At 36.1% G+C, this 23,193-nt stretch overlaps 2 protein-coding genes across 6 annotated transcripts in view; both read left to right on the forward strand.

Annotated features, from left to right (window-relative positions):
* The window catches only part of LOC117422181 (rho GTPase-activating protein 5-like), a 35,064-nt gene extending 28,198 nt beyond the window's left edge, over nucleotides 1-6,866 (forward strand). For both annotated transcript variants that reach the window (XM_034036885.3, XM_058991631.1), the window contains exons 4-7: nucleotides 305-382; nucleotides 1,039-1,170; nucleotides 3,308-3,413; nucleotides 4,803-6,866. In XM_034036885.3, coding sequence (XP_033892776.3) covers nucleotides 305-382; nucleotides 1,039-1,170; nucleotides 3,308-3,413; nucleotides 4,803-5,133 — 647 coding nt within the window. In that variant the 3' untranslated portion in view covers nucleotides 5,134-6,866. The remainder of the gene's footprint in view (nucleotides 1-304; nucleotides 383-1,038; nucleotides 1,171-3,307; nucleotides 3,414-4,802) is intronic.
* Nucleotides 6,867-11,528: 4,662 nt separating this feature from the next.
* Nucleotides 11,529-23,193, forward strand: part of LOC117420581 (A-kinase anchor protein 6-like) — a 111,305-nt gene continuing 99,640 nt past the window's right edge. Inside the window, exon 1 of one of the 4 annotated variants that reach the window (XM_058991632.1) lies at nucleotides 11,529-11,672. The gene's annotated coding sequence lies outside the window, so the exon portion shown is untranslated. Of the gene's footprint in view, nucleotides 11,673-12,781; nucleotides 12,863-16,142; nucleotides 16,204-22,157; nucleotides 22,383-23,193 lie in introns of those variants that run through there. The other 3 variants (XM_058991635.1, XM_058991634.1, XM_058991633.1) reach the window with 3 other exon arrangements.

The raw sequence follows: 23,193 nt of genomic DNA on the forward strand, positions 1-23,193 counted from the left end.
ATATTTACGGTTTTCTTTAATATTCTTTGGTGTGGCTTAAGTTTTTCCAGTGTGGCTAAAAAATGCGAAGTTACTTTAGCCACAGTGGCTAACTAAATGAAAGTCTTGGAGGGAACGGAGGCTGGTAACTTTTTTTTTTTTTTTTTTCTGGCCTGATTTTATGGTAGTGACTTTTTTTGGGTTGTTGGGGGAATACTGGTTTTATACAAGGGATTATATCAATTTTATAGCATTATTTCTATACCATAAATATTTACTACCTTAAGGTAAACACATCCTCCAATAATGTTTTTCTCTCCTCCAGGATTGTCGACTGAGGGTTTATACCGTGTCAGTGGAAATAAGACTGATCAAGATAATATTCAAAAGCAGTTTGATCAAGGTAATGATTTGTTTCATATCATTTGGTAACTACCTCGCATCATCAGCTTGAAAGAAATGTTGAACCATTTCATGTATTCAGTCCAGTGTTTCCTAAGGTCTATTAAGCACATTGGTAGTAGGCCCTATATCTTGAATTTAAATCATATAACAGTCACTGTTGAATTCTTTAGTTTTTCATGGGAAATACAAGTGTGATCCTCCATGTACTTGATCTCATGTTTATATTTATATATATATATATATATATATATATACACACACACACTGTAACTGTACATAACCATGTTTATAAGAGATGATGTTTTAAAGAGTAAAATTCTAGCTTTTATTTCATCTTTTTTCTATCTCTTTTCTTACTGAGCTGTGTAGAGTCCTGGGTGGAATTCTTTTTCACTTTAATGGCCGAATTACTCACTTGATGGAGATAATTTTCCAAAAATAACTAATAAGCATTTATTTGCCTGGTAGCCAACCTATTTTAATTCAAATCCATGACTCTTATCTGGTTTGCTTTATTTCTTTCTTATAAAAATAAATATTTTTATGCTCAATTGTAGAGTTTTGCTTTTACATTGCAGATCTATTTATAGTGACAGCTGTCGCCTTCCTTTAGGCTTTCTAATAAAGTGTTTTTTGTTTTTTTTTGTCTTCCAGACCACAGTGTGGATCTGATGGCAATGGATGTGGCAGTAAATGCAGTAGCGGGGGCTCTTAAAGCTTTCTTTGCTGACCTGCCAGATCCTCTTATACCTTACAATCTACACCCCGAGCTGGTGGAAACAGCCAGTAAGTAGAAATTAGGCTGTTTCTGAAGCAGCTTAAGCAAGCTAATGTTGGCAGGTTTGTTTTCACAAAGTAGAATTTTAAGGTCTGCAGAACAGCAGTATATTTTATTTATATATATTCGTTCATTTTCAAAAAGTAATAAAAGCCATTATATTGCTCTGAACGCAGACAGAGACAGCATAGCAGCAGGGGCAGGTGTGTGTGTCTGTCTTTATTTTACAGCAAGACGTTGCAATATGTAACACGTTAAAGTAGAGAAATATCTCAGGAGTAAAGAATACGTTGTGTTGCTTTACCCCAGTGAATTAACTACAAAACACAGGATGCCAAATAGCAGTTCAAGTTAAACGCTGTTTTGTTTATTCCTGAAATAAGTAGTACATAAAGTTGACAACGCATTTTATTTAATTTTTTTTACTTTTTTTTTTCATTCCTTGCCATTGCCCTTTCTTTGCAGTAAACAGTGGCCATAGACACGTTTTCGTAACATGAGGTGCCTTTTTGTTGTGTTTAAAATACAATTTCAGTTTTCATTTGCTTGTTCAGCTACAAAAAGCCACAAGTAAACCTCATGTAATTACTTTATAAAACATGTCGATGGCCACTGTTTACTGTGAATAAATGGCAATGGCAAGGAATGAGAAAAAAGTAAAACAATAAATAAAATGTGGTTTCAACTTTATGTACTATTTATTTTGGGAATAAACAAAACAATGTTTAACTTGAACTGCTATTTGGCATCCTTTTGTTTTGTAGTTAATTCACTGGGGTAAAGTAAGTCCTACACAACGTAGTCCTGGGATATGTTTCTACTTGCAAAGATTTCTACATTTTAGGAAATCATATTTCCTCTCCCTCAATCAACTTGCAATCCTGGCAGTTTTACATGTTTTCTAATAATAACTTTATAATCGTCCATTCATCATGTAACATGATAGATCTACAGTGTTGTACTAATAGTACCGTTTTACAAGTCGAAAGCAAAATGCTGCAGAAAGAGCTTAAGAATACCAACTAAGCTAGTCATGTGGTCTGCACATCAAATAGTATAAAATATACCAAAAAAATACAGAATGAATACACATTTTACTTGGTGTTCTTAAGATTACATTATAAGTTCATTTCAGTGTGTTAAACTAAAACTGTCAATTTGAGTCGCTTTGATACAGCCAGGGATAATTCTTATCTATATTGATAAACTCCACATTCTTAAGAGCCAGTGTCACACGGAATTCTTTTGGTCTAACTGGATTTCTGATCCTTTTGAAGTTTTCTTTGAACTTCACAGGGCACCAGCCACACTAATAAGGTTATCTGTGTTTTGAAACCATTATATGCTTGCCAACAAACTATATATACTATAAATTATAGGCTGTGTGCTATTCTGGGGACTTAAACACTGAAGTACTTTGCTTGGTGGCTCCAGTCCATTTGGTAAAGGGGGTTGTTGCTGTTGGGCTACACAAAGAAAGAAAGAAAGAAAGAAAATGTCAATTCTTTCTCTTTTTCTAATATATTTTATGAATAAGTTCCTCATCGGTAGATGGCATGATGAAAATATGGTGAAGTCACAGCTGTAAACCTTCACTGGCATGGGCTTGTGCCCAGTAAGTTTCATAACTAGGTCATCTGTGGAATACAGGATGGGGTTTCATAATGTGTGTGTGTGTGTGGCTGTATGTATGACTTGAAGTTCATTGTACCCATTGCTTATAATGCAGCTCTCAAAATAATTCAGGCTGCTGTAGTTAATTATCATAGATTCATATGAAGTATTGTATGTAAAAGAAGCAAGGTTGGGCCTTTCTTCATGAACCTCTTTGAACCAATATTAAATAATTCTTAGTTCATTTTATAAGTTGTTAAATACCTTTATTAGAACCTTTAGTTTCCATTCTTATAGATACCCTTGAACCTCCATACAAACAGTTCTGATCCGATGTTGCATCTGTCCAGAACAGAAACTATGAAACACCTTAAAACCCTGGTGAATCATTTGACAAGAACAGAATGCAGAATAATATTAAAAAGGCAATATGAGATGGACGTTTTATCTTTTTTGAAACTGATGTAGAAATAAATTAGAAGAAAAGTCAGAAAACTGCACCTCATTTATCATCTTTTTGTTTTTCTACAGAAATAGTTGACAGAACAGAGCGTCTGCAGGTCCTCAAGGAAATAGTGAAGAAATTCCCATCTGTGAACTATGAAGTTTTTAAGTATGTCATTGGTCACCTGAACCGGTATGTAGACTGTCACTTTTTTGTATCTAGTATGTACAGGTATTGTACAAATTACAAGCCTAGGTATTTTCCATCTTTTAGTTTTTACTGAAATACTTTGATTTTGATTCATAAACATTTAAATGTACGAAGAACCAGTGTTTCTGCTTGCGTTTCCACATACATTTCTTGTTGAGGGCATAAAAGAAAAAAAAGAATATACCTTTAAAATGTAAACATCGACTGTTGCTTCTGAAATCCACCTGAAGGGACCTGTAGTCTGTGGTGTTGAAAGCTTGCATATTTTTAACTTCTGTGTTGTATGAACTGCCTCTTATCTATGCGTAAAGCAAACGCTGGTATGTTAACAACTAAATCAAAATATAGCACCAGGGGGCTCCCGAGTGACACATCCGGCAAAGGCGCTCCGCGAGTAGTGCAGGATGCGCCCTATAGCCTGGAGGTCACCGGTTTGAGTCCAGGCTATTCCACTGCCGACCGTGGACGGGAGCGCCCAGTGGGCGACGCATAATTGGCCGAATGCCGCCCAGGGGGGGAGGGCTTAGATCGGCCAGGGTGTCCTCGGCTCACCGTAAACCAGCGACCCCTGTAGACTGGCCGGGCGCCTGCAGGCTTGTACTGTAACTGGATTCTGTGAATGTGTATGTGTGTTCATTTTTTGACAGGTTAATAATTATAACCCAAGGGATATTTTTTGTGCCTCAACAGTTCATTTTGCTAGGGTTAACACAGATGACTTCTAAGTCATTGGAACACAGTTTGTTTTCTGCTTTTTCAGCGTTGCTCACGCAGCGCCGCACATCCTAAACTAATTTCTTTCAGAAATAGAATATTTATAGCACTGGCAATTTTTGGTGTCTAGAGGCACAATCTGATATACATGAGAGGAATGCAACATGAGACATGGACGTTTATGACATTACATTCACACTATAACTGTGTAAATGGCGAGCATTCTGAAAAACTGTAAAAATAAATAAAATGCACTACCATCCAGTATTGGCTTATACAGTATCCATAGAAGCAAAGAATATATTTATTTACACAGGTTGAACAAAATAATTGAAATCTACACTTTAATGTAAGCGGAATCCCTGACACGTGCAATAATATAAGGTTGCTTCTGTTGCAAATCGGCTTCGGTCACAGTTGACAGTATTTCTGTTGGAAGAGTGTCAAAAAAATAATGGCAATTCTGGAGATGCTGCTGCAGATTTCCCCCCCCCCCCCCCCCCGTTTTTACTATATTATTGAAAAAAGTACCATTACTGAGACTTGGGAGACTCTCTGTTTGTTTGTTTTAAATTAGTACAATTAACAATATATGTATAATGTTATTCAAAGACATGAAGTATTTACAAATGTTTTCTCTCATTTTTCTGCCTTCAGAGTGAGCCATCAAAGCAGAACCAACTTCATGACGGCAGATAATCTCTCCATCTGTTTTTGGCCTACCTTGATGAGACCAGATTTTGAAAACAAGGACACGCTTTCTACCACCAAACTCAATCAGTCTGTCATAGAATCCTTTATTCAGCAGTGCCAGTACTTCTTTTACAATGGAGAAATTGTAGAAACGTCCAACCCTGTGGCAACACCACCACCAGCACCGATGTCTAATGCTGGACACATGGTAGAACCATTGGTACCACTGCAGCTGCCACCTCCACTACAACCTCAGCTAATTCAACATCAACTACAAGCTGATCCCTTGGTATAATAAAAAAAAAATAGGAACACATCAATAGTAGCTTTTCCATTGGACATGGATTTTAATGTCTGGATATGCAACTTTCAAAGTCATGTCATACATTCATTTTATTTCCAGACAGTTCAGCTGTACAGTTGATAATGGCAGTGCTTTCTAATTTATACTGTGGAAATTGCTTTGCACACTGCTTCTCGAGCCTTTACGGACAATATGGGCATGACTGGAGAGATTTCTGGTTCTAACACAGCAGGCTGCGAAATGTAATTTGGCTGCTGCATGAAACCTCAGTACTATCACCTAGCAACTCTTTGTGGAAACTTTTCACAACTTCAGTCGTTGTGGATCTAATATTTATATAGAAACGAATTACGTTTTTTTTTTTTTGTTTGAGTCATATTTGTGTTTAATCAGTAAACATTATGTATGCAGCCTGTTTTAATGGCTGCATTTTATGTGCTTTTGTTTTTGGCAATCAATCTTTGTCCAAACATTCTGTGTGGGTGGGAGAGTGCACAGCTGTGGTGTATTGTGCAACCTCCCAGATATTTGCACTGTTTGGGATGGGACTTTATTGTGAAAGAGAATGCAGAAGTGCACTGTTAGAAACATTAAGTATCTTTGCACCTTCTATCTTTACTGATACTAGATCCTGTGGAAATTATGCTTTTTTTATGGGGGGCATCCCACTAATCTTAATCCTACTGTCCTGCACAGCACAATTCTTGGGGACATGTTCATAACAAAGCAGTGTAATGTTGTTTTTTTCTGTTGATCTCACAATGTCTTAGTGCTGTCCAGTTTCATAGACATTTTGTAAAATCAATTTGTTCATTAAGCAAAAGGTGCATGTTGGTTTTTATTTCACAAAAACATTTCACTGACGGTCTTTCATGCTCAGTCTAATGCATTTTCATAAAGAGATTTTCCTAACATGGTTGAGGGGAACATATACTGGAGGGACAAGTCATTGGTCGTGGCATTTTCCATTCTAGCTTGTAAATCTTTTCATAAACATCTGGTTTATAATGTCTTTGAACCAATTCAGGGTTATTCCAGAACTATTAACTATTTTGGTTCTTTGTCTACTTGTGTGTTACCCTCACCAGAAGAAAAAAAAAAAAAAAAAAAAACCTGAAGCATTGCTAATGTAGCAATAAATACTATGGGGTACTGACACTTAGCCTCTTGGCTATATATGTATAATCTTGTAAAACTTATATTCAGATTTCTTTATGTGGTATAATGTACTAAAATTGAGTTAGATTTAATTGACTTTCTGTGTACTTAATTCACCATCCTATGATAAACAAGACTCATTGCTTTTTCCTCTTCTTAAATTTGGTACAGATTATTTTTTGCTGTAAAAGATGCTGCTTTTATGTAGAAGTTGTGTTTGAGAGTGTAGTTTGGTGGAGATAATGTAAAATGGTGGACTAAACAGTGAGACGGTGTTGGTGAGAATCTGATACATGAATAGTATGGATGTAATGTGTTTCATTTTTTATGCTTTGCTGAACCCTTGTTATTTCATTACTCATCAGAAATGCTACTTTGAAACTGGGAAAATTAAATCGGTTGGTTCAAATCTGCAGCTGCTAGCATACTTGTTTTTGTGTAGTTTTTCAAAGCAAACGTATTTGTTCAATGATAAAATCTGCCTCGTTCAAACTGGTGTACAAACTCTTAAGATTTTAACATCCTCTGCTATGTATAATAGTAAATAAATGATTTTGAGAAATTCATATTGAGTTTGATTTACTCAGTGCTTTTCCTGCAATAAAATATTTTTTTTTATTTTATTTTTTTTCTCCTTCAATATTGTGTGGTAAGTGGTGCTATTAGCAGTAGGTTTGCAACCCTGTGCTTGGTCTTAATATTACACTCAAAGAAGGCAATGGCTTTCATGTTTATATTTAATTCTGAATGATTTTGAATCCCACCTGAGACTATTTGAGAGAAGTTTGTGTTGCTTTGTTCCACTGTAGTAATAATGCAGTCAAGTTAATCAGCCAAATGGGCTACTACTGACCTTGCCTAGTATGAGCAAAGTATCACACCCACTTTATCATAATTACACTGTTTTATACGTAAACTGGCAGCAAACCATAAACATGTTTAATTTGAAGCTTTTATGTCAATGGCATAAATTGTGAAGTAAAATGCCTACTTCTACTTTAAGGTTACTCTGTAAAGTCCCACTGCTCAGTGTTACAATCTATCAGAGATGCTAATGAATGATTTAACACTGTTTAATTGCACAGATGTGCATTTTCTGAAGTTTTGAACCATTAAAAACAGGCAAACCACAACAACCTTGCTCATCAATGGCTTAGTAACCATTTCCCAATACTGTAGTGCATTCTCCACTACTGACTGAAATGTAAAGTAGGATGTAGCTAAAAAAAAAAATCAAACCAGACAAGAGAACAAATACAAACCTGAAGCATTTATATTTGTATTCAGATTATGAGATAACATTACAAAATCTTCTTGTTTTTGTGGTATATTTCATCGGAATCCATGTCAAGGTCCTTTACCATTAGGGTTGACCTATCAATTTATATATTTAAAAAATACTAATGGTTAAAAAAGTCAGTGATGGTGACTTGGTGATTGTGTTATCTGCGTTGACCCTGTAAGAAAAAAAAAATGAGGAGGGGCTTAAAATAAGGTTGAATGGAATAACCTGATAATGGAAGGAGGGGACTAAAGATTCTCAATACTACATTTAATGTTTAATCACCTGTTGTTTGGGCCCTTGTATAATGACACATTAATGCAATATTAAACAGTGTTGAGTAAACCTCTCCAGCTTCCATAAAAAGTCAGAGTGGAGGAGGAGACTGTGCCCTGAATTAATTGTTATAGATGCTTGACAGGTCTACTGAAACATGCTGATTGGCTGTTTAAACAGTGCACTTCTGTGAGAGTTACTTGAAGTCAATCCATCATAAATGTGAATGTTATTGTACCTCAGGAAATATAACATAACAACGTCAGCGAGCGAGCTAGGTCATAACGAAGTAACGTGAAGCTTTGAGATTCTAGGTCCTAGCAGCTGCAGTGTTCAGTAGTTAAGCAAAATATTTAATTCATATTTCTGAACCAAGACCGATCTTCATCTGTTAAGGAGTCAATAAGTTAGAAACTTACAGCCTAGATTTTTAAAATGTTTTCAAAAAATAAATAAATAAAAGGAGGTTTCACAGGGGTTTAGTGGGGCTATCAGGCAGACATTAAATGTGAAGATGTTTTGAGATGCATGGTCTCTTTCCAACTCAAAAGAATGTGCCACTTAACAGGTATTTCAGATATTTGTCTAATTCCTGTACTTGACTCAACATTAGTAAGCATTGTGATGCCATCGTGTGGCTAATGTCAGAATTAACTTTATCCTTGAAAATAATCGATGTTAGCCTAGTCACAGTGCCCCATATGGTTAAAGAAATTATTATTATTATTATTATTATTATTATTATTAAATTTAAAAAAAGGTTGTTACATTATGATAGGTGTTTCTTTTAAAAGTTTCAGTAAAAAAAAAAAAAAATAACATTGTCTAGCATCATACCAAGGCTAAAATATAACATTTTTGACTAAACAAGAGTCTTTTGTGCTTATCAAACCCTGATGTACTTTAGCCAACGCAATAACACAACCGAAAGGTATTGCGTTTTTATCTTTGACATTTTCACAATGTGTCTTTGACAGCGAAAACTTCTTGGAATTGACAACTGCCACTCTGGAGAGGACAATACTTGAACAACACCAAGCACAACAATGTAAGTTAACATGCTGATAACCTCTGTGAAATACAATGCCTTTATAAAGTACTGTATTCTTTATGGCATCATCTGGGAAGAGTAACAGGAGATTCAACTAAGGACATGCATTTGGTAGTGTTCTTTTACAAGTATGTGCTGTGTGTAGAATCATGAATCACCATACACTAATCCAGACCCCACCATTACTAGTGAGACTGAGGAGAAAAGAAAAAGAAACATTTCCATAATACTAGTGATTTTCAATCCTGTACGTTTTTGCATAAACCAGGGACTATTTCATGTGTGCATTGTTCTCTGGTGCACATAGCACAACACTTACAGAGCCTCTGGAACGCTTGCTACAGCTATTTCTACAGCTATTAAAAAATAGGAAAACAAAGACAACTGCTCGAAACACAACAGGACTGTGGACCAGGGTTTAAAACCACTCCGCATTTTTATTTCATAATGCTGATTCTCATATTGCTATGAGCATTCTCCATTTCTAAAATGATGGGAAATCGAAGTTTTTAAATGCAATCACAACTGAAAAATGGGAACCAGCATTGATTAAGCACCATGGTTGTTGTGCAAAGTTGAAAGCTACAGCCCACATGTTTTTCTCAGCAAACCACACTAAATTATTTCGTACAGAAAAACAAAATACAGTAAATGAAACTTATTTGAAGAGCATTATAGTGCTGGTATGTGTATATATATATTTTTACTTTATTATTTACTATTTATTACAATATAAACAAGTCATTTTTGTCAATATTTTGAACCAACAAAGTAACATGATTTCTGGTTGGATTCAACCAAAGATGAATAAGCAGTTGTTGAGGTTTACTTGAAATGCATTTGATAGGTCTGGTTAGAACAGGTGCTGTAGTAAAAAATCACTTTTTCAGTATTCTTTAAATCTTTACTTTCAATCAGAACAAGCTCATAAGATTACATTGATATATGCATACATTAACAAACCACCATATATGCTCAAATGTGTGTGTATATGTATGTATGTATGTATGTATGTATGTGTATATATATATATATATATATATATATATATATATATATATATATATATATATATGGAGAGAGAGAATGAGAACAAGACGGGCAAATGGACAGGCATCACCCGCCGGGGGGAGCTGGCAGAGTAGGGGTTTAGATAATCTGTTCAGAGCTAGATTTACAACAGACAGTTGGTTGACTTGCTATCTACTTTTCTGTACTGTACCTAGTAGCTCAACAATGTCACCTAGTGGGCACAGATAAACTTGCACATTGTGTATTTGTATTTTGTGGGTGCTTTCCAAAAGCAGACTTTGCTGTAATATATTATTCAAGCAGTAACAGCTGCTTGATACAATCTAAGCCTTTAAAATATTTTGAATTGAATCTTGATGGCTTTATTATAGTAGTGTAGAGAACCTAATACTGATCCCTGTGGTACACCACTGGTTACCTCGCTCCATTTTGAGGTTTCTCCTCTAATCAGTACTTTCTGTTTTCTACGTGTTAACCACTCCCCAATCCATGTGCATGCATTTTCTTGAATCCCTACTGCGTTCAGTTTGAGGATTAATCTTTTATGCAGGACTTTGTCAAAAGCTTTCTGGAAATCCAAATAAACCATGTCATATGCTTTGCAATTATCTATTGTCGATGTTGCATCCTCAAAAAAATCAAGCAGGTTAGTTAGACACGATCTCCCTTTCCTAAAACCATGCTGACTGTCTCCCAGGATACTGTTACCATATAGGTAATTTTCCATTTTGGATCTAATTATAGTTTACATTACCAAATATATTTAAAGATGAGGGTGTGAATTTAATAATTGACAACTATTAATTTGCAAATTTAGTAACCTACTACTATAATGTTTAAACAGATACAAATATGTTAGGATTACACTAATACTTTTTGTAAATAGCGTATAGTCAAGTCAGTCGATAATGACGATGTCTAAAGATGTTCTTTAAAGACTGATAGTGTTTATATCCAGGCAGTTTAACAAGGGGGGGGGGGGGGTATATAAACATGCTGCTATCTACAGTATTCCTGTCGATCAATTTCTGTGTGATGGTTCACTCTAGCTGCAATCAAACCATGTGACCTTCAGAAGTGAATAGATACAAGAAAGCAACAGAATATTATATAATGTAGGATTGTGCTTGAAAAATCTATCTATCCTCCTGAACAAAAATGAAAAATTAGTAAGAAACAAACGACAATTTCATCACAACAAAAAGGGAACATTGATAAGGTTGCTCACACTTAAAAGAAAAAAAATACAATTTAAAGACTTGTTTATCACTTCTTTTAATACAGATGTGGCTCTCCATTTGTAATTTAAAGAATACATCTTCCCTTTATGTTGATATAAAGTAAATTTTCTTCTATGCATATGTTTGTTTTTTTTTCCACACAAGCAGGGAGTGTTAGTGTCTCATAAATATTCAGCAGCACAGCACTGAAATCGCAATGTTAAAAATACAGGAGAGCTGTGTTTTCTCTTTTACTGTGCTCTGTTACTGAGCCACGCCCAGCTGAGACACTGAACCTCACCAGAGGACCACTACACGCTCCAATAGCACTGCAGAACAGCAGGCGTGTCACATCTTGGTTTCCATGGCAACAGTCTTTCCCATAATGAGCTGCATCATCCAAACTGATGTAACAGCGGCATTCAGTGGGTCAAGTGAGGCACCTCCTTGCATCGCATCCTACAGATGTACTGGAAACATCTAAAGGAAGAATGGAGTAACATGGGAAATGGTATGTACATTTAAACCGTGTGTGAGTTTTTTCATATCATTATTCCACTGTTTGGAGGCTTGGCGGCTTTGTTCCAGTGTTGTCATGAATGCTAATAGAGGCATTCCTGCTTTTTCTTGCATTGTAAAGGGCTAGAGGAGGTGGCTGTCGCATACATAAATACCTTCTGCAGACAGTGGGGTTGAGACAAAGGCCTAGAATTTGCATCACAACAACAACAAAAAAAAGTGTTATTTGTTCTATTTTCACAACCATTTCATGATTTCCAGGGATGTAGGAGCTTGGTTGAGATTTTCAGCAATTCTCATTTGCTAATTACTATGCCAGCAGCCACCCACCTTTCTAAAACTATTTACACAGCACAGTGACGTGATTCTGTGGCGAGACTGCTTTTTTCCATGTGAGCTTTGATTATTTCTTTCAACTGCTGTCGATTATATGTGAATTATTCTTGCATCATTGGTTTTAATTCAAATTATGGCTCAAAGCTGCATTGGTATTGTGGGACTGTATAAGGGCACAGAATCTCCATTACCAAATCCATGTTGTAGTGTGTCCTGTGAATCGTGTTCCGGTCTTTTTTGAGAGGACTTGTATTGGTTACACCTTTTAAAATAAATAAATAAATAAATAAATAATTCTGTTTTATACCTGAAAGCTAAATACACTCATACTTCCCTAATATAGGGCCTGTTAAGGTTTGTATTTTACTGTATTGGATATAAATCTACATAGCACCTGCAGATGTATCTGACGTGGGGAGTTAAGGCCTTGCCTTAAACATTTGTTTATTTGCTCTGTATGTCCGTGCTTTTTTGAGATTTTACATTTTTAAAAATATGTGAATGTTGAGGGTATTTCTAAGCAGAATTATGTATTTGTCAGCTATATAAGCAGTTACAACAGAAGAGCTTTTGAAGACAGTCTGGCAGGCTGATGAATGTGTTTTGTTTGTCAATTCCCCCTTGGCCCAGGCTGCACAGTGATCACCGCCTGGCCCCCTTTTGTGTTGTGTTAAAGACCCTGCTGTAGGCACTCATTTGGCACATGTTTATCTGGAGGCCCTAGTCAGTCATTCCTGTGACAAGCAGATCTGTTCAGGAACACTGGCTTTCCACTCAGGGAGTGGTCAGTTTCTTCTGGTAGCTGCTGCAAGGCTTTGCTCTAGTTTGCTTGAGAAGAACAAGACGGTAGGACTTTCTAGCGAAAAGTGGGGGGGGGAAAAGAACAATAGGCTAATACTAAAGAACAGATTGCAGGTGGTTAATAACAGCAGTTCACAGTAAAAGGATTATCAACGTGGGGGTGGGCCTGTTAACTCTTCTTAAAAAAAAAATAACAACAGAACACTTGTCAAAAATACTATGTATGCTATGTATATATCTTTAAAATGATGTAAACCATAGTCATTTCCCCAATGCAATAGAGACTATAGTATCTTTTCTTATAGGCCTGTCTTGACATGACTCCGCCTAATTGTAATCTACGAGGCAGATTATATGACTGTCTGGAGTATAGGTAGAATTTTGCTTCCTGACTTTGTTTGTGTAGATTTTAAATAGAAATACGAATTGGAAAATTGACTTTTAGTAGCTACTAAGGGATATGCAAGCCTTTTAGGCCTTGTTTACCTGATACAGGCAGTGCACAGTAATAGGATTGGTACACTTCTAATCTGGCCTTGTACAGTAAACAGGGAGCTGAACAATCAATGGGTGATATCATATTTCAGTGGTACTATATTGCTTCTCGTTCTACCAAAAGCGTACTGCCTGAATCATCAGTCCTAGAAATCTTTTGTGCGAATGATACATAGGAATGGGATTATGCAGCCTTATAAGAAGTGTCCCCTGTTGTGTTGGAGGAAAGGGATGGCCAAGCTATTAGCAGTTTTCTATTAATAATTGAAAAGTACAGGCAGCATCCCTGGAGCACAGACTGTGCCTCAGGTGGTGCTCACTGGAAATGGTCGGCTCCGACTGACAGTTAAAATAGAGAGAGCCTCAAACCGGCGAGCGCAGCATGTGAGCCTGGCCCATAGGGAGCAGTCGGCTAGCCAGCGTGCATGCTGCCGTGCCTGTCGCACTGTTTTGTTGCTAGGAATTGAAGAAGGTCGTACGTACGTGGAGGCTGTGATAGGAATACAGATGGCTTAATTACAGCTGGAACCTAGCTGCAGTTGAAATGTAAGGATTAGGGATTTTGAAGATATTATTTTGTTAGTGGTAGTATAACTGCATGAAAAACAATGAGTGAAAGCAGGGACTGAAAAGAGCTGAGGAAAACTTGGAGGACGGAGATTTAGGCAAACAAAATAAATATGTCTCTGCCCTTTGGCTGTTATATTGTGACATGGATTTGTTTAGAACAGATTATTATTATTATTTTTTATATATTAGTGGATTATAATATCAATACCAATGGTTTTAGAAGGCTGTCCAAAGCTGTTGGGGTTTGAGTTACTCCCTGGGGTTTTGATTATAAACTGACTATTTATGATCACTCTTATAATCGGTCTCATTTGTAGTTTTAAATAAATAGCACATGGTACAGTATATAGGGTGATTAAGTCAGTGGCTAAAGCAGTGAGATTTTTGCCACCAAATCTGTTAGATCCATTCCTTAAATGAATACAATGGGAATACCGTGAAGATGAATATGTGAGCAAAATGGCTTTCTATAAATAATAGAAATGGTATTCATTGTGCTCATCATGAAGGACTCACTGTTGTCCAGAATAATTTTACCTCTGGTTTCACAGACCCACATTAGCACTAATCATGGACTACCTTACCTAAACTAACATTAGGTAGTCTGACTAGTGGTAATTGGGGTCTGTGAAACCAGCCATTTGTGTTTTTATGTGAGAGAATATACAACTAATCAGCATACATTTTCTGCATAGTTACATGAAGGACATGTGAAGCAAAGAAAACTGCACTGTCAGATGCAGAACATTGTTTGAAATTACAGAAGGACTTGCCTCATAGTAGTTTTTTATTATTATTATAAGATTGTATTACAAAAAATAGATGCACACAATCCCAAAAAATCCAAACACTTGATTTCCTATTCCCTAGTGTTATTTGCATTGCACAAATTCAGGAGTACATGCAGGGGTATGTTTCAAAAGCTTGAGTTTTAACATACAATATTATGCTATTTCTTTTTAAGCAAACTCACTTTTGAAAAAAAAAAATCAGAAATTTAAATAAATACATATTAAAAAACGATTTTGTGATTTTAGTGTAAATTCATTGGCAGATTATTGTTTGTCTCCCTTTTATCATCTCTTTTATTATCAGAGCTCTTTGTGTCAAAGTAGGATCTCTTCTGCTTGTCAGAAATTATGTAGAGAAAAATAAAACTGATGAGATGTTTCAGACAACATGGACAAATCAGATTGTGTGACTTTTTTTTCACTGGGATCCCTTTGAAAGGAGATCTCAAAGTAATTGAAAATACATTGAACTGCTGCTAAAGCTGTTGGGGTCAGGGTGGGGCGAGGGTTTTTTTTTTGGATAATAAACTTGAACTGTAAGCAGTGTTTCTTTCCTTTCCAACAGGGACCCACCAGCTAGCTCTGGACTGCTTTAACACCTACCCAATCCATTCATATCTGCACCAACCAGTTTGCTGTTGTGTTTTGATTTTGACCTTGGTTTTCTGGTGAGAGTTTCATGCAGCTCTCTGATTGGGTACAACTTGTGAAAGCATCCAATCACGATACATACAACTTCCAAGTGAAAATGCTGGGCAGCACCTGTCACATGCTCTAGCCTATATTAGTTATGGCGCTTTTTAATACTTGTTGGAAGATGACATTGTAGCCACTCCAGCACTAGACTACACTATGGGCTCAGCCTAGTTTGTTTTCAGTGCCATCATAATGCAAATATGGAATCCAACATGCATGCATCTTGTGATGTACATGTTTTGCATGGGTTTACAAATGGAAATAATCTATTGGTAGGAACATGTTTCAAGGCTACAACTAACATGTTCAAGAGAACAAAATGCTGACAAACTTATCTGTCTGGAGATATTGGAGCTCAGATATGTCCTACTTTAGAGAGGATTTTTTATTATAAGAGATAAACTGTTTTTCAATTCACTAAGGCAATTAAGAGCTGTTCGGCATTTGTTTGCCCGATAATAATCTATAATTAAATTATACTTAACGTTCATATAGATAACACAATACATTCCAAGAAATCTAATATGTATTCCCATCACTTCATGGATCACATTCTCTGACACAACAGTGCAAAATCTGAAAGACAATTCCTAATGCAGCGAGACATGTAGGTACCAGAAGACATGTGCTGAAGGTTTCAGATGTAGAAATGATGTGTTACATTGATTTAAGCTGAGTCTAATGAACACCACATTTTGGTATTTTTATTTTATAGATTCTGTAGCCAGTGCACCTCCCTGGTCTGAGGGGACCACTACCCTGGGATGTAAGAACAATATATTCATGAGCTTCTTGTGAATAAAGATGGCTAGATAAGGTTAAAGTGTAGGGGAGGTAAGTATGTGTGACTGTCCACTTTGTAAATTAGATGTTTCACCTCTACAGTCCGAGCCTAGATCACTGACATTGCATAGATTTTTGTAAGCCCACAACGTCCACCCACCCTATGTAAAATGCAAAAGTAATGGATTATACAACAAGTTATAAACTGCAGTTTCATTATTTACAGACATTCCGTACTTTAAACGTAATATTTTTGTTATCAAAATATTACTTGGACCTTTGGTTCACAGGGCCTCAGCTGAAACCGTAAATCTCTTTTCACTCTTGACCTGAGTCATGGTAAAATACATTAGTCTACTGTCTCATCCTGGTATTTTTACTGTGGTGCATTGCAGACTGCAATCATGACCTCAGCATTGTTTCCAGTAAAATAATTATCTGTGTGTATTTATTGGTTTAGTCATCAAAAAGGATGGGCAACCATAAAGAAGATTGAACACGAGCACCTGTTATTAAAATTATGAAAGGGTTAACTTCACTAATACTCTGTGATACACTTTTTAAATCCATCATTTAGATGTTGTGCCCTCATACCCAATATCTTTTTTTAAAAAGCAGTGTCTTACACAAATACATGTGCTTACTTGATTTATAACAATGCATTATTCATAGTCAGTTGGAAGAGTCCCTTGTGAATATACTGCCGACATTGTTTCCAGCAGAATCTACTCAGCTGATGATGTCATAGTCACATTATTCCAAGAAGCAAATAAAAAGCATTGATTTTAATCATCTTGTAATTACTGGTACCACAGAAGTGCTTTTTACAAAGCTTGCATTACTACAATAGCAGAAAAAGCAGATTAGAAATGATATCACAGGAAATGTATGATGCAAGCTTCTTTCCATTCGCAGCCATTATTAACAAATTGACCCATTTCTTATTTCTTGTCTCTTAAAGAGAAAATTACCTTTTTCTAGTTCCATAATTAAATGATTAACCGCAGATTGTCTGCATATTTTTAAATAATGTTTAAATGATAAAGTCTGCTTCTTGTTATGCTTTTAAAGAAAGACTTATACCAAAGCTCATTTGGACTGCACGTTTTGTTATTGGTTAAAAACCATGCAAAGCTTTTGTTACAAAGACTATATGTGGCCACCAGGTGGTGGGTGCTACTCTGTTGCAAAACCACCATTGAAATAAAAGGTAAACTTGAATATAGATTTTACAATTCTTGTCATTGGAAGAAGGCAATTCTGGGATTTGATTAGATTTGTTTCCAAGCTAGTGCTAAACCCATGACTGTTGTTTGGGTATGTATGCCTTGCTGTGCTGTTGACACTCAGCAGACGTATTGAACACAATCTATTGTGGCTCCTGCTGGGACAGGCTGGATGAGGATGGGGTGCGGCTGTGTTTAAATGCTTGACTCAACAACACAAGAGCAGTTCTCATCCTGACTCATATTAACTGGGATGTAATTTGATCTCATGAGCTTCTGGGGCACAGGATTGTCAGAGATGGATTCGCTTGCACTACCACTGCTGAAGTCGGTTAATTTTTAGGGTCATTAATCACTAATCATGAAAGTGCAGTTGATATATGTGATTAACAATGTTTTATCACGAATGTATTAATAAAAGTATTAGAAATACATTAAGATGGGTGATCTTCTGCGATCTACTGTATTTCTGTTTAATTGTAGTCGTTTTTCTTCTGGGAGTGGGTGACTCACTGTGATTGATAGAAAGCCGGATCAATAATATAATGTCTTAATGGCTGCTTGGGGGTTGTGTTATCTTTACAGAAAAAGCATGCAAATCCAGTTGGTGATAGTTTGGAATAGGAGACATAAAAAATGATGCTTGAAGATATAGTTGACTATAGCATTTTGTATCTGCCGAGTAGATTTCAGAACGGGTAAATTTGCACTTGATGCTAAATTAGGGTGGTGGAGAATGTGAAGGTATGGTGAGAATTTGAATCGTACTGTGTCCCCCCTGTGGGATTCAGCATAGAGAAGCAAATGATCTAAGTACAATAGCCTTGCATTTTAAAGAATGAGTGCTTCAGAAATAATTCACAGCAGTACTAAAATAAAAGCAATTATACTGTTCTGGTATGGAGACTATGTAAGGCACTAATTGGACAAGAGCCATTTTGCTTTTGCATTGATAACTCGCATTTCAATTTGGCAATAATTACAGTAAATCTCCTAGCTGGGCATTTACATACTGATGAGGATGTTCATATGCTTCCTATTGTGCTGCTTAATGAAACAGAGTAACACATTCAATTCTGTATATGATTACACCAGTTATAGTTGCAGTATTTATTAACTCTTCAAGTATATCATATATCCAGTCTGCCTTTAATTATATTATGGACAGAAATGAAAACTGAGCATTGATGACAATTCCCAGACATTCTGATTCAATTTGGTTATGTGATCATTTAAATATGTGATCAAATTATTTGCCAAACGTATTTATACATTTTGTCATAGTTAAATGCATTTGCTAAATATTCAAGCTACGTGTAAAATGAAGACATTTTTGGGAAATAATGTAACCTTTGTGTATTAGGCTGTATAAACCTAAATATTGTCATCTTATATATTTTGTATTTATATTTTATTTTGTGCAATTTATAGTGGGGCTTTTGATAAACAATACAGAAAGGACACCCTTTTGTGATAATCTTATATCTTGTGTGAGTATCAGTGCTGTGGATCTGCTATGGCAATGTAAGGGCTCTGTACTGTGGTCTAGCACCGTGGTAGCTTCAATGTTATGATTCATGGGTAGAATGGTACCATGGTGGTTCAGTAACATTAATAGATTGTATCATAGTGGTATGAACCTGTACATACTGGCAATCCATTGCAGGGCCATGGTACTACTCACCATTACTTGCCCAAAATCCATTGAGGTGCCATTGCTGGTAATGTATTGGTTTACAAAAGGTTCTGCAAGAATTTCTGCACAGTTTTTTTTCATGGTATCCTAGTGGTAATTTCTGGAGGTTTCGTGAATGGCATAAGGGACATTTCTTCAAAGTGTCCAGTCTTTAGTAAGCTGTTTTTTTTAAAGGGTAAAAACATCAGTCATTTTGAAGTTGTTTTTGTCTCACTTTTGGAACATTAACATAGAATTGCATCCTTGCAAAAAGTGAATGAAAACATTAATTAAAGACTGCTTTGAATGGATGCCCTGTTAAGATGGTCGCTCTTCTCTTCAGTATGTACTGTGTACATGCTTCTGCTGGGGAGCAAGGGTTTTAACACGTGTCAGTTATACTTTATTTGCTAATCTCTCCATGGCCGTACTGGCATAACGATTAAGAGTTTAGATTACCTGCTGAGCTGCTTGCTGGCTCAAATGTAATAATATGTTGGTCAAACAAAGCCCTTGTGGGCACCTTTCTTTTGTCTGTACATGTGTTTTGTGGACGGACTCAGTATTAATTCCAGTTTGGGTGTGACAGTACAGCATGTCAGAAGGAGATAGAGGGTTAGGTAAAATGGCACTGAGGGTGGGAGGATTAGCTTTTTATAGCACATGTTTCTCCAAGATAGTGTGGATTAACTTGATTTAACCCATACTGTCCAGAGCTTGTAAGAAGCTGGTGAATATGTAGTACAGATCCTTTTATCCACAGTCTTAATGCTGAAACTAAACACTGAATATATAAGGATAAAGTGAACACAGCATCCATTGAAGCAATTTGGACGTTTAGTTCAAATAATTTAGGCATAAAGAATAATGACTACCCTGCTTGGCATTTTCCACAAACCCTTTTCTGTATTCTGTTGTATTGTACAATGCTCGATGATGATACATACAAAACCAGATGTATCTAACAATTTGACTTATCATTGGATCAAAGGGATTAACCCTACATTTTGAGCAAGGGATTTTATAACTGCAGGCACACTTTCATTGTACAATTTTTAAAAATTCCTTTAGAAATATACAGTAATGTATATGAATATTAATACGTTGCATGATTCTTAAAGGGTTATCGGTTCCATTACTCATTTTTTCAGATTTTCATTGTTATTAAAAAGGTTTCAAACCAAATATTGCACGTAGTGTATTATACTATTTGTATTGTAGTTTAACAATTAGTAAGTGAAATAAAAGGATTGGCTGATTGGTATGGAATATGTTGGTGCTTGTACAGTAGCTCTTTCACAACTGTTAAGCTATGTTCAGTATTTATTACAGTCTTTTCTTAAGTGGATATCCCTATGCGTACTTTAGGTCCATTTATGGATTTGGCTCTGCTTCCTTTAAAATGCAATGCACTCGCCTGGTTGGAATGGATTTAGATAAATACATCATTAGTTCGCAGTGTTATCTCATTTTTACAGAACCCTTAGAATGTAAGCCATACACCAAAAATAGAAGTGATGTGGGTCATGATGTTTCTAAAAAGAATCTGATCTGTCAGTGTGTCTATGTTGCATTCTGTAAGTTGTGCTGAGGGTGTTTAAAGGTGAATAAATATGTGATATTATTATTCACAGTACTATTGCAGTTTTTTGTGGGTGGTGTATCAGTACCAGTTTTTATTTTCAAATTGAAGCAGGAATGTGTATAGAATAGTGATGTTGGATTGTCAGGTTGGATCCTGGGCTATAGTTTCATAATAATTCTGCCTGTTAGCAGGGAGTAGAGCTCATTAACATTAACGGGAGCGATGGCCCGCAGCTCTGATGAAAGCTGACCTATTGTATTGTCTCTATACTTAATGAATCTGTGTTTTTCTGAACCTGACTTTTATCAGCATACCGAGGCCATTAAAACGGTCTTGTTATTGTTGAAAGAAATGGGTTGTTCAGTGCAACGTTTTTCCACTGAAAGTATTTGGAATGTTAGCCATCTGTCAGAAGCCATTAATATACTTTTATGTTACATACTTCAGACTTAAATTATAATCTACTAATTTATTTGCATGCAGATTTTATTATTATATAAGACACTTTTATTATTATTCTCCACATATCCATATTTACAATATTACAATTCATATATGAATCCCTCTCTACATCAGTGTTACTTGTTTCCATACTTAAAACCACACAAGCAATGGCAGCTGGGGAAAGACATTTGAAGCTGTTCTACACATTTAAAGCTTCCTGTAAGACTTTAGAGCAGAATCTATCTGTATCATAAAAATTAGAGATCACTACATAATGTACACCATATGTACATTTAATACAAATCTATAAATCGTTTAATATAACAATTTAAAGGACTTAAAGATAATTGTGAAATGCAGTGTCATTTGTTATGTTTGTCTCCCTTTTCTTTGGTTGAGAATGAACCACAGGTCATAGGAAAGTAATCTAGTTTCATTCAGCTTGGGTCTTTAATTTGTAATGATTTCTGGTTGCTTGGAATTATGTAATCACGTGACTTGTTGAAGACAAAATGATTGGGCGTTCCAAAGTTGGATAACCTGCAATAGTATCAGTGTGTGATTTTTACAATTGTACTTATATTTGAAGAGGAAATACCAGAGTGTGCATTAACAACTAAAGAAGTATTTCTGTTAAGATACAAATGTTTAAAATGTAAACACAAATCTTTTCAAACAGGTTTAGTGCTTATTTTAATTGTTTTAGACTACACTTTAAACAGAACAAATAAACATACCAGTGTTATATAGCACATGAATACTGAATGTGTTGCAGATGATGATTTCTAAACACATAATTGAATGTAATCATTAAATATCCAAATTGTTCTGATTAGGTCATGGCTGACTTTAAGTCATGAATAATATATACATCTGCCCTAGATTTCTAGGTTATAAAATAAGCATTCAGAATCTTTCCTGGGAATCATTGAATGGTACCAAGCTTTTTCCTGCTTGCAGAATCCTGGATCTCACAGGCACGCACTTGGCTGCCTTACAGAGAGTGGGGGAAGGGAACAGCAAGGGGAGGGGCTTGTCCATCCTGAGCTGACATTAGGGACAGAGTGATGTTGCAGCTCTCCTTGAAGGGAAAGGAAGAGAATAACCTCTGCCCATCATTACCTGATGCATTACTGGCTTCTGTTTCCTTTGTGGTTTTCTGATACAAATAAGCAAGGATTTAAAAGGCCTGGGTCTGCAATGAAAATATTATCTACAGGATTTATAACTGTGGATCTCCTTTGGGCAATTGGAAATAACTGCATAGTGACTGTACTATGCACTGTGGAGCTCTTGTGTGGTATGTGATTTATTTTGTTTATATCATGATTCATGAACATACATGTTGTAAAAAATAGGGCTGTTTTAGTTTATTTATGTCACAATATAGAAAGTATAATATTAATTAATATCTATTAATGAATACCTGCATTGTATCATGAAAGGAAAAGGGGTGTTGTGTTACCCACATCGTTGCAAAGTTAGCCAGCAGGTTCCGCTGCTTTGATATAATGTTGGTGGGGTCAGCAGGTTTGAAAGCCTGGTTGGAATGGATTTAGATAAATACATCATACATTTCATCACTTCTATTTTTCCTGTGAATATATTAGCCTATACTGAGCACTTGTGTAGGAGCACCCCAACCACTGCTGCCCTCTTCCATAAAGATCATTATCAGACATTGAGTTATCCTGTGAACTGCAGTCTGTTTTTGTAAAATGATAGCTCATCGATGTGGAAGGCAGTGAAATAATAATAAATGACACAAAAAGCCGTACGGAGGTGGAACAAAAGCAGCAGGCTGTGCAGGAGCAGCACAGTGCGTCTGTTCACACGGACCCAGGTGGAATTAATTAAGCAAGCAGGCCTGGCTCAACTGGAGACAGTAGAATGCTGCTAAGGCAACGTGTACAGTCAAATGTGTGAATTATACCTTTACAGATACAATGACTCTGGTCTCCTAGAAGTACAACTTATTAAAAGTATATTGAAAAAATGACTTGGCTACAAAGGGGCCATTTCATGAAAATGGTACATTTGTTATATTAATAAGTCATTGATGTCAGACTAATGGCAAGCTTTCCGGTAGTCTGATTTTAGTGGCTTATCCA

The sequence above is a fragment of the Acipenser ruthenus genome, chromosome 18 (genome assembly GCF_902713425.1).
Source record: "Acipenser ruthenus chromosome 18, fAciRut3.2 maternal haplotype, whole genome shotgun sequence".
NCBI classification, from domain to species: domain Eukaryota; kingdom Metazoa; phylum Chordata; class Actinopteri; order Acipenseriformes; family Acipenseridae; genus Acipenser; species Acipenser ruthenus.